Source organism: Phaethon lepturus, unplaced genomic scaffold (genome assembly GCF_000687285.1).
Source record: "Phaethon lepturus isolate BGI_N335 unplaced genomic scaffold, ASM68728v1 scaffold4423, whole genome shotgun sequence".
Classification (NCBI taxonomy): domain Eukaryota; kingdom Metazoa; phylum Chordata; class Aves; order Phaethontiformes; family Phaethontidae; genus Phaethon; species Phaethon lepturus.
In genome coordinates, this window is record NW_010531081.1 from 44,253 (window position 1) to 55,971 (window position 11,719).

The window sequence follows — 11,719 nt, forward strand, 5'->3', positions numbered from 1 at the left end:
CTTGAGAGCTACAGTTTTAAGTCTTCAGTCCTCTACCAACTACGGGATTTCTGAAACAGCTCAACAAAGGTCGTGGACCAGCTTCCTTGGCTTCCAGTGTCTAATTCCCTCCACCTGCTTTAAAAACCCCACCTTAAAACCTATCCAGAAGTTGCCTGGTTTTAAGTGTTCTTTCCCCCCCGCCCCCTCAGTTGGGGTAAGCATTTTACCTCTTCTTGAATACTTGGAAGCGGATAAGTAAGACTGCTGCAGTTGCTGTGACAGCAAGGACAACCAGCACACTGGCAACAATAGCGAAGCCTGTCAGGGAGAGAGAACACAAGTTGCTATTTCTTAAAAAATCCTCTTACTAAGCAGTTTTCCATCATGAGCATTGGCAAAGTAAGGTCTAGACCCGATTTGTTCTCACTATTGCTCAAGCTTATGGTTGCTTCTCCTGCCACAAATGGTGATGGAAAGGAATGTGTTCCTGCCACAGCAAAAAGCCATATTTGAAGACTGTGGTTATTGCCTGAGCTGTCCTTGGGCTAAAGAAACCTAGCCTTTTCCATCCATCCTCAAAGATCATTTCATTGTCATTCCTATCCCCTTTCTCATAGGGTGTTACCCAAAACTGGGCGCAGGCTTTTGGCATTGTATACAAGTAAGGCTTCACAATTTTCCTTCAACAAAGCTTCTAAAGCATCAACCAAGCTGCGGTGTTGAGAGCTGACAGTGCTGTAGTGAGCGTGGAGAGAGGATGAAAATATTTAATAACAAAGGCTTCATTTTTTTTTCCAAACACATGGAAATCTGTGCACAAAGTTTATTTTCCCTCAGAGGTAGTGAAGGCCAGCTCCATGCAGATGAAAAAGAAATGAACTTGCTCACCTCCCTCACAGGAAAACCTCTGTTTGGATTTGAAACCTCTTGATTTGCCTCTACTCAAATTTGACAGTGAGCTGATATGGTGTGCTCATTATCTCAAGATGGAGAAAGGAAAAGCCTGCTACTCTAAATAATTTCCTGGGTGCATCACTTTGGTCAAGCTAGAAAGAAAAATAGCTTGCTCTAGGTGTTAATACAAGCTGCAGCAACTTAAAGATGTGCAGAAATTAGAGACCTAGATGTGCAATATTTGCAAAGAAACAGTCTGGCACCTGGTGCAAGTTGGGGCTGTTTCACTGGAGTTACAACCGCTCATTTCAGCCAGCGGATGACAGTACCGAGCGTGTGGCCATACAGCACTTACTGGTAACTGCTGCCGAGCTGTCGCAGGTTGGTGGTGCCCATCCTTCTTCACACTGGCATTGCAACTCGTGGTCACACACCTAGGGAAGCACAGAGCCAGGAATATCTTCAGGTTGGAAATAGGAATGAAGCTGTGGTGTTGTAAAGTTTTAGTGGCTCTGGATCAGGGTCCTTATAAGCTTACTGAAGCTAGGTCTGGAAACCCCCTCTCATTTTACTTGGACTAAAATTTAGCACAGAGAGTAGCAGTTTTGTACAGTAAAGCACAGGCCCGATTGTCTGCTATCGTGTGCCTTTTGCAGGTGTTTCTGCAGTGAAAGCTACAGTACGAGGCACAAAGCAGCAGTTAGTCTTTACATCTGTGGGTCTCTGAATGTTCAAATAAGATGAGCACAGTTATCTTCCCAAACCAGAAGATGACCTGAAAGAGAATAGCTGTGGTACTGTGGCTCAGAGGCAGGGCCAGACGCAGAACCTGTGTCCATCTCCTTAGCAAAAATCTTGATGTTCTATCAGGTTAGATTTGCTTTCATAAAAATACAGTAAGCTTCTGACTCCACAATTTTTGCAGATTCCATCCCAATGACACTGTCATCAATAAGGTCCATAGCTGATATGCATAATTTTCTTGGTCTTTTTTTTTTTTTTTTTTAAAGTTAATAGCATCAAATGCTTGTATCTTACAGCATGTCCAGTACACTTGGCAGAGCAGTTGGTCGATCTAAATACATCTTCAGCATAGACACATTCTCCGTTGCTGCACACCTGAAATGTACAGGGCAAATGTTAACAAAGTGATTTATAGCTTTTAGAACATGCAGAGCTTGCACATTATTGTGTAAAGTGATGAAGAGTAAAAGGAGGCAGAGAAACAGGTCTGCAAATCACTTAAACCTACATTAGGAGTTTGATATGTGGATATAATTTTTCATTTGACCTTTGGGTATTTTATAGCAAAGGGGAGTGACAAAGATATACAGACATTACTGCTTCCCACTCCTCTTCAATCCTTCATCCTTCCTTCCCCCCTAAGTAGAAATAAATAGCAAAGAAATTGGAAATAGCACTCAGTGATGCCTAGCACATTCATTATGGAAATAATTTAAAAATAGTAATATATGTATGATCTTTTAACCCTTCATACAAAGGCATGTTTCTGTTGCCACATACATTTGTGCAGGAAAAATAGGAGGACAGCAATCAAGCACAAAGAAATTGAAATGATAACAGATCCTGTTTGCTCCTGGTTTGTGATAGGTGTAAGGCAGAAGCTATGGCAAATTGGATCAGCAGAAGTTTATTGTCCACATTATTTAGTCTTCCCTGTTTAAAATTTTTCTTGTCTGGTAAAAGAGCTAATGATCTAAGCAAGACTGAAAGAGGGGAAAAGGTAAAGGAGAAAAGCTATTGTCTACTAACCATCCCATTCCCGCACTTTCTTTTAACTCTTCGTACAAAGGCATGTTTCTGTTGCCATATACATTTGTGCAGTAAAAAATAGGAGGACAGCAATCGAGCACAAAGAAATTGAAATGATAGCAGATCCTGTTTGCTCCTGGTTTGTGATAGGTGTAAGGCAGAAGCTATGGCAAATTGGATCAGCAGAAGTTTATTGTCCACATTATTTAGTCTTCCCTGTTTAAAATCTTTCTTGTCTGGTAAAAGAGCTAATGATCTAAGCAAGACTGAAAGAGGGGAAAAGGTAAAGGAGAAAAGCTATTGTCTACTAACCATCCCATTCCCGCACTTCGTTCCGTCGAGAATCATCCCTGCGTCTACTTCTCCATTTCTAGGAAAACTTGCTTTGCAGGACTGAAAGGTCACCAGGCTCCCATCCCGAGGCATCTCGTTCCCCCCGGTACAGAACAACTTTCCGCACATTACATCTCTGGAAAGAGAACAAGAGCTGCTACAACAACGACATGGCACAGCAAAACTACCTGAGCTGGTCACTCCTCCAGAGTCCAATACAGGGTACAATATGTATACTGGAATCCTGTATACAATAATGTGTACACAGAAAGGAGTTTTGTTTTGTGGTGTTTTCAGGTTGGTTTGTGAGTAGAAGGTGGCAGGTTCTTAATTCCTCTTAAGCTTATTAGGGAGCCAACAGTAATTTGCAGAAATGAGTTTGCAGAAATGAACCTCAACTTCTGAGGTTCACCTGAGGTTCAAGTTCCCTACCCAGAAATCCCTTCCCTGTACTTACCTGCACATGCATGCACACACACGCAGTCATCCTCACGAGCAGGCTTGCACAGATATGTGTGCACACTTGCTCTTTCTCAGCCTGATGTAAGAAAACTTGGAAACTAGTTTTCTTAGAATTGGCCTTACCACAACAGTGAAACTGAACAAGGGACACGTGGACATATGTGCCATCTAAAATAGTATGCTCTTTGCTTCCATCTCTTAATTTGAATAGGAATGGTCTCTCCTCCCAAATCCCAGCAAATTCTGTAACACAGTGCTTACTTTTTTTTACACGGGACGTGACTACCTTGTTCTTTTCTGCAGTATCCATAATATACCCCTTTCTCATTCATCTGGTAGCAGGAAGCTGCACCTTCATTAGCCTCTGTGAGAGAGGAAAATGCAATGGGATTAGTTTAGGTTCTCGGCTTGTGAGAACTAATAATATTCAATTTCCTTTACCTGTTTAGGAAGTGGCCTTTCTCAGTGAAGCTATCCATGGGCCTAAATGACTCTCTCTGGCACTTCATGCATTAATTCTGCAATGTTATTGTGTACCCATAGCAGAACCTAACCCATGTGTTCTCTCTCTCTATCTAGTACCAGCCTAAGAGAAGGGACATAGTCAGGACTGGAGATGGTTTAGGACTAGAAGAGAGTAAGCCACCACGCACCTTCAGGAACATAAAGGTATGCTAAATTTGGGCATTAATTTGAAATACAGACATTTCCTCTTCCTATCAAGCAAAGAATACTTGTCAAGCTCCATTCCAAAGTTATCTTAAAAGCGTTGTGCAAAAGAGGAATATGCTTACCACTTCCCATTTCTCTGGAAATACATTGCATTGTATTCTCTGAGCTTCAGCACGCATGATTATAATTACTTACAGCGTTAAATATAAAAATAATAATGAAGTATATGCTACAAACTAGAACTCATTTATATAGATATGTTGTTCCTGATTTACAGAAGGTCTTTGATCATTTGCTAGCAGACAAAGCCCACCTACTTCTCCCTCCTTTGACTTAGGCAGCCATATTTTTTTCAATGCCACCTTGTACTCACGTGGTCCAAAAGCAGCTTTGCACTGGTTTTCTCGGGTGGGACAGTTTCCCATGTAGCAGTAGCCTTCACCGTAGTTGCAGGGATATCCGTTCACACGGAATCTATCTGCTGGGCAATTCGCAGAAAAGCCGGTGCACATCTCAGCCAGGTCACAGTCATGCTTAACTGCTCGGCAGATAGCTCCTGTTTTTTTGTACTGAAGTGGGGGGAAAGCGATGCCACATTTAAAAAACTGCTCCTCCATGCTGTTCAAAAATCACACTGAACTAGAGGGCTAAAGTTAGAGGAGACAAATCTCATCCTCGCTGTACAAGTTGCATGAGGAGACACATCCGTATCTAATTTAAAGTTGGTTATGTCAACTGACAAGATTTTTGCCTGGTTGCGTCTCAGCTTTTCTTTCCGGGAGAAAATGGGTAATCAAAATGCTCATTTCTCCAGGATGTTGAAAGATTGAGTGAATTGATAGTTTTGTAGTTCGGGGTGGACAAAGTGCGCTTGTTATTACAATGCTATGTCGGTAATTACAAGTGAAGAGGATTGGTTCTTTTGAAAGGTTTATTACTGCTTTCTTATGGGGGAGAAAAAATATACCCCGGAAAATACAAGAAGCTAGAGATTAAAAGAAGTCTTACTTGGCAGTTTTCACAGCACTCTCCCTGTGCACATGTGGAACCTGCTGTCAGTTTGCACGTCTCGGCGTTGCAGCAGTCATTTGTGCACTCCTGTGACAGAACCAGCAGTCAGAGCTCTGGTACACTGCTTCAGGGTTTGGTCCCCTCTACTGCGTTCTCAATGAACCATCCTGTACTTGGTTATCGAGGGAGGGAAGGATATCTTGGACCTGCACTTTGCTTTTCTGAAAACCATTTTCACTAGAAGCCATGCCAGCCATTGTGAGTGAGTGCGTAAAGAATACAAAGAGTGTTTGATTATGAAAGTGCTAATAGAAATTGTGCAGGGAACTTGCTTATTTCTGCTGAGACAGTTTCCTATGTATGGCTTTTCCTCATTCTCAGTTCCTCTGTCAACACAGCATGACAAACCATGCAGCCACCTTTCCCACCATTTCCCATGCACTTTGTAGGGGTGACTACATTGCAGATGAACAATGTGATGACCACAGTTTCTATAGAAATATTTGAGCTAGCTTTGAACTGACTACCTCAGAAACTAGCAGCAATCAGCTACCGTACAGCCTGAATAAAACTCTTTGCCTCTTTCAAGTATTATTTTATTCCCGGTTATGCAGATACCTCAGGAGTACCACAGTCGCATTCCTCTCCTTTTTCCACAAAGCCATTTCCACAGGATGGAGGTGCTATGATGCTGCTTATTTCTGGGATGTTAGTTAAGCATTTTGGCATTTCACTCAACATGTATTTCTCAAAACTTTGGAGGCTGCAAGAGCTGAATTTCTTGGGGATGATAGAACTGTATTAAGAAAGCAGGAGGATTTATGTTAGGGTTGGCATAGGCAAGGAGAAGCAATACCCTTTACAAGAGAAATGAAACAAGTGACCGTCCTCCAAACTATTGGGTGCAACCACTTTTCCAAATAATATATGTAAAAATAAATACAATGGCTATCTCCTACTTATGGCAGAAAAAAAGGTGGAAATGAACATATTGGAACTAGTTAAGGTATTAAATGTAAACATTGCATGTAATAAATCTCACATCCCAAGATTTAAGCCTGGTCTACACAGTTTGTGCCTGGATCTTTCAGGCATTACGAGTTTTCCCCGGGGCTGACCAGCTCAGGGTGTTCAACTAGAGATGAAAACCAAACTAAATTCTGATCTGATGGGTATTTATTAAAGGTGCAAGCACTTTTTGCAGTTTTCACAGGAGACGACTTCAGGGTAGGTAACAAAAATATACTTTAGGCAAATCTTGGGGAAGCTCTGTCGTCTGAGATACCACAGAAGTTTCATGCATTGTCATTGTAAGGAAGAAATTATTTATGGTTTAATGTGAAGGCTTCCACCACACATGCAAAGCTAATGTTATCCAAAAGTGATTAAAGTTTGGTTTGGTGGGGGGAGGGGGGGGCAGGGAAGGGGGTATATGTCTGGGAATATCTTACAAGGGCCTGGAATTTCTTCATTGTTCTCTTCTTTTTGCATAATTTGAAGGTAATAATCTCGGAAGACAAAAATAATTACAACTCCACTTAGGAAATTGGCAGCTTATCCAAAGCCCACCTCGAACTGCCCCATGCATTACTGCCTTTGCCTTTTTATCCAGACTCCTACCTGACAGTATCTGTCATGATACAAACTTTAGCACTACACGTGCAGTCGTTGGTGTCATGACTCATGCCAAGGTTGTGTCCCATCTCATGTGCCATGGTAGCTGCAACTGCAATTTCATTTCTGTTATGATCCTGTAGAGATAAAAATAAGCTATTTTTTTCTAAGAGTATTTTAGAAGAAGTAACATCAGAGAAGCCATGTGGCTAAGAAACAGGACAATTTTTCTTCCAGTGGAATTATCCACACTGCTACATCAGGATTGATATGTTGTTCAATCTGTGCATGCATCTATTCTACAGTTTATGCTGTATAATATTATAATGAGATGATACCCCTAACAAACATGCCTAAATTGGTATAATTAGTTTTTAAATAAACGTGAGGAAGTTAGGCTGCCAGGTAACAACTGAGTGTTAAGGGGAACTGAACATCTGAAACTCTTAATCCTCTCTCTGGATAGCTGTCTCTGTGCTTAGGATAATTATGTGGGTGCAATATAATTATTACTCATTACACCAAGGTAACTTGTGCACAGTATTGTGCGTGCACAAAAAGGAAAGGCAGATGCTGTGCTCCATCGTTGCTCTTAGCTCTGTGTTTGTGCTGCTTGGTGGGAAGGAGGAAAGGAAAAGTCCTGCTCTTTTGAGTGAAATCCAGATGTGTAAACAGCAGGAGGTAGTGAAAATGCATAAAGCACGAGGCAGTGTCCTGGTCATAGTCTTCCAGCATGGCACTGCAAATCTTGCTGCTACAAAATGCATCCCTGCACCTTGAAAAGCATTCTGGTTTTAGAATGAGAAGAAAAGCCCTAGGATTTCCTTATGGTGTGGGAAAGCTGGAATTTCATGTAGGTTGTTCCTCTTACGAACAAGCCCGGCCTCTGAAGCTGGGTGCATCAGTTGAGTTCCTGGTGGTGTTGGTGAAGTTTTGGTGTTCTGTGTTCCTTTTTAGGCTGAAGTTTAAGTACAGTAGTTTAGGTAGCTGTAATTAAGTCGCAAAACTAATGGCATGCATTATGACAGTCTGAACCCATTCCCCGTTCAAACTAGGGAACCTTAAGGTAGAGGCACAAAACCACTTCTTTCTCTCCTCTGACTGTTGGAGCCTCCAAATACAGGTGTCAGAGTTTGATGTTGACGTTTAGATAACACAGACGCCATGCTTTGCATGCGCTTTCTTTACCCCCTGCACTTCATTTAAAACAAAAATCTCTGACTGAATTTCTGCAGTCTAATAAAATAATGAGGTGAACCATACAGAGAACTGAAAGTGTCGTACACCCAGTAATTTTCATAAACGCTCTTTGCTGGTTGAGTAAAAAACATAGAAAAGCCTTTTAAAAATAAAATAAACAAAAATAAATCAGACCTGAATAATACCTGCAGAATATAAATCACTGCATATGGATTTTAGAAAGGCCAATCCAATTGTTGTCCCCTCAAAGTCATAGCCTCTGTAAGGAAGAAAAAAGGCAGATTGAAATGCAATGATGTGGCCAGGAAGTAGATCTGAAGTGAAGTCTGCTTTATTAGCCAGGCTGAAGGCTTTTTTTATATATAGTATATAGATACTCATTTCCAGCTCTGTTTTGCATTCCTGATTTAATGCAATGTTTGGAGACAGGCTTGAGATCACTGCAAATCAGAAAACAATTGAATACACTTTTCATTTCAAATTACGTTGCAGTTCATCAGACTTAAAGCATCTGTTTGAGTGGAAAGAGCTTGATGAAGTGCTCTAAATGTAGCAAAGTGGTGGGATGAATCAGGGCCGTTGAACATGAGCCAGAACAGCGAAGTAAGTGCTGGTTTAGTTTGGCAATGTGCGTTTCCCAGCCATTAAACTTCATGTCATGGCTCCTTAGGTTGTTAGGCTATGCTACAGTCTTCAGGACACTCAACTGTGCTGTGACCAGAGCAGGAAAAAGGAGAAACTGAGACATAGCAGAGGTTTACATTGTCCGTTTTTGCAGGGATTCAGATAGAAAGATTAGATACTATATCCTAGCAGGTAATTGTGCTCCATGAAGAAAATGAAAGAAAAGAGTGCCTGTATTTATCTTCTTGTCCTAGAATTAGTACAACCCGGCATGTTGGTTGGTGACAAATTTTTAAAGAACGACTTCCTTGAACGTGTTTGGAAATGCAAATAGGAAACAGAACAATACACACGTGATTAGCTGAGCATTGTCATTTCTTTTCCTCTTTAATAAATCTGATAGACGCCACTTTGAGAAACTGTCCAGAGTGAATCCTGCAGCACGACTCAGGAGGCATTTGTCACCATCTGTCCAGATTTCTAGGCCAATTAAAGCCACGTAGATATTTATGGCCTTATAAACCTGCAGCAGAGAAACAGTGTTGCTGTAAAAATAAAGTACGTTATGAAGACTTCTGAAACAACCACTTATCCTGGTAACTGGTTCACCTTTGTCACTTGCAATATAGTCCACTCCAGACCCAATTTAAACTTTTCTGAACTTTGAAGTTGCAACAAAAAAACAACAAAGAACATGAAATCTTATTTCCCCCCACATTTAAACCAACTATAAAAATGGCTTTAAAATACTTCAAAATTCCAGCAATATTTTGGAAGAACTTTGACTTGCCCCTCCCAAAAAAGAAGAGAACAACTTCCTTCTTTTTGAAGAATTTCAATCATTCACTTTAACAAGTGTTAAGAAAATACGGTGTACATCTTCCTTTATAGAAATCCCATATTTGAAGGCAAAGAACAGGGTAATAAGGAAAGATGTGTTAAATTTGTTTCATAAATTGCAATGAAGTTCAGTTTTCATTCTGTCCTACATGTAATAATGAAAATTGATTATGTTTGCAAAAGAAAAAAAATTATAAATCACTTCTATTTCAATTTCACTTTGCTCTATTTGCTCTTACCGTGTTGATGTAATTGACTATTCCAAATATCCTTTGTCTTACAGTTTTAACATCTTCCTCATACTTTTTATACTAAAAGGTAAATACAGTATGTTAGGAAAAGCAGAGGAAAAAGGATATTTCTTTCCTTTCATCAGGAAAGAAATATCCCACAGAAGATTGCACTGCAAACCACACCATGCCTGGTCTACTTATTATTATCTTTTCCGTGTACTATTTTATCAGACAATGTGTTTCAAGATCAGGCCCTTGTAAAGTGCGTATCTATGTGTAGGGTGCAGAAGAGGACAGGCACTGTACGGTGTTTTCTGAATTCTCATCATCTCCAGGTGGGATTTTCAAAATCAACTGACATTAGGAAATCCTATTCCTAGCTAAAGTCAGTGGTAAAACATAGTGTAGCGCTGTAATTATAGTAGGAGCCCAGGCATATGAGTAGTACCTACTTTGGAAAGCTCAACTCTAGCTGGTCAAATGAGAAAAAATCATTTTGGTACTCACCAACGTGTTGTCTGCAACTATGTAAACTTCCAGGTACTTTTTTGCTTTCAGGTATGCTTTCATCTAAACAAAAGATAAATTTAAATGGCTTAAGGCCTGTTTCAGTCTCAACCTTTGCAATTTCGAACCCATGTATTAGTTTTGAGGGTCTTTCTTTAGCCAAGTGATTTAGAATGGGACTGCCTTGTTTTAAAATGATGAAAGGTAGGCTAGATATTAAGAAGCATTTACATGTTTAAAGATGCACATGGGCACCCCTTAGTACATGCAGGAGGGCTTAATTCAGGTGGTGACTCTTAAATCTCAGATCTCTCAGATTTTGCACTGGTTCTTTAAGATCTGATTGTGCTTTACTGTTTGCGATCGCTTCTTTGCAGGAGGTGCCACCAGACAAAGTGAGACTTGTGCTACTCACAGAGTTCTCCTACGGCCACAATTTCTTTCTGATGTGTACTTACTGGACTGTTGCTTAACTACATACTTACTTCTGGATTGTTGCTGGATTTGAAGATGTCATTGATGGGGTCATTTGAATCCGCTTCCCAGGTATTATTGATTAGACCACAGGTTTTTATGGACTTTTGTTCGAGTTTCTCATACTTATAAACCGCATGTTTGTCTCTGTCTGAAGTTCCCAAGGGTTCAATGAGGTACTTCTGCCCACGGGTCTCAAAATATCCACTAAGAAAATTGGTTAGACTGTGATCTTTTGATTCCACAGGACTGAGTCAAAATAGCAATATTAACAGCATTTAGCCCAAGCATACGGACCATTGCACACACTGATGCAATGGAATAGTTTGGCAGCATGCAGGCAGAGTGCACAACAAGTTAAAAGCAGAAATCAAAGCTGTTGAGTCAATTGGAAGATTTGGCTGGTCAGTGAAGTCTCTGAGTAGAAGACCACCAGTAAAAAAGAAACTGGTTTAGGAATGAATTAGATTTAAATTTGGGGGTTTTGTGCTAACAGAAGTGATTGAACAGTGAATTTCAATTCAGTGGGGAATTCAAAGATATGTTTTCATCTTTAATTGAGATGAAAAGCTGAATTATTGAAAGGAATTAAGAGTTTTGAATCATTTCAAGCAGCAAATGTCAAAATAAGCATTCTGTGTTAACATGTAAACTTGACAAGATACACAAGAAGTGTTCACAAAGAAAGTCTGGGTTTTGGCAAAACCCCACTAACCACTGGGAAAATGTTCTGCTGCAGCTTCTCAGACTCAACAATCATCCTCTTGCCCTTTTATGTTGTACCACTGTGTCTTCAGTGATTAAAAATGAGCAGATTCTTTTAACTGAGCTTTTCATATAAAAGCTTCAACTTCCTGACCCTGTAAATGCTGTAGCACTGAAAATGATGTAGCCTTCTCCTGACGTGTCAGTTGAGCTTCCTACAGCTTAGAAGCATCAACCCTAAATGTTTACTGTAAGCACTGCTAAATGTTGTGATTTGAGACCAGATCTAATATGGAATTAGTCATATAAATGTATTGATACAGATGTTTCTTCAGCTTCCAATTTATAAAGTCTGAAATGGAAGTAGAAAGGTAACTTTTTTCTCCTCTCTTTCC

General features: G+C 40.3%; 1 protein-coding gene across 1 annotated transcript in view; it reads right to left on the reverse strand.

Moving 5' to 3' along the window:
* ADAM28 (ADAM metallopeptidase domain 28) overlaps positions 1 to 11,719 on the reverse strand; it is a 21,160-nt gene that overhangs the window by 2,346 nt on the left and 7,095 nt on the right. Inside the window, exons 6-19 of the mRNA XM_010284429.1 lie at positions 10,631 to 10,826; positions 10,146 to 10,208; positions 9,645 to 9,716; positions 8,919 to 9,088; positions 8,116 to 8,200; positions 6,748 to 6,878; positions 5,746 to 5,923; positions 5,125 to 5,214; positions 4,490 to 4,685; positions 3,706 to 3,808; positions 2,962 to 3,118; positions 1,915 to 1,995; positions 1,232 to 1,310; positions 210 to 300 (exon numbers count right to left, since the gene is read on the reverse strand). Coding sequence (XP_010282731.1) covers positions 210 to 300; positions 1,232 to 1,310; positions 1,915 to 1,995; positions 2,962 to 3,118; positions 3,706 to 3,808; positions 4,490 to 4,685; positions 5,125 to 5,214; positions 5,746 to 5,923; positions 6,748 to 6,878; positions 8,116 to 8,200; positions 8,919 to 9,088; positions 9,645 to 9,716; positions 10,146 to 10,208; positions 10,631 to 10,826 — 1,692 coding nt within the window. The remainder of the gene's footprint in view (positions 1 to 209; positions 301 to 1,231; positions 1,311 to 1,914; positions 1,996 to 2,961; positions 3,119 to 3,705; positions 3,809 to 4,489; positions 4,686 to 5,124; positions 5,215 to 5,745; positions 5,924 to 6,747; positions 6,879 to 8,115; positions 8,201 to 8,918; positions 9,089 to 9,644; positions 9,717 to 10,145; positions 10,209 to 10,630; positions 10,827 to 11,719) is intronic.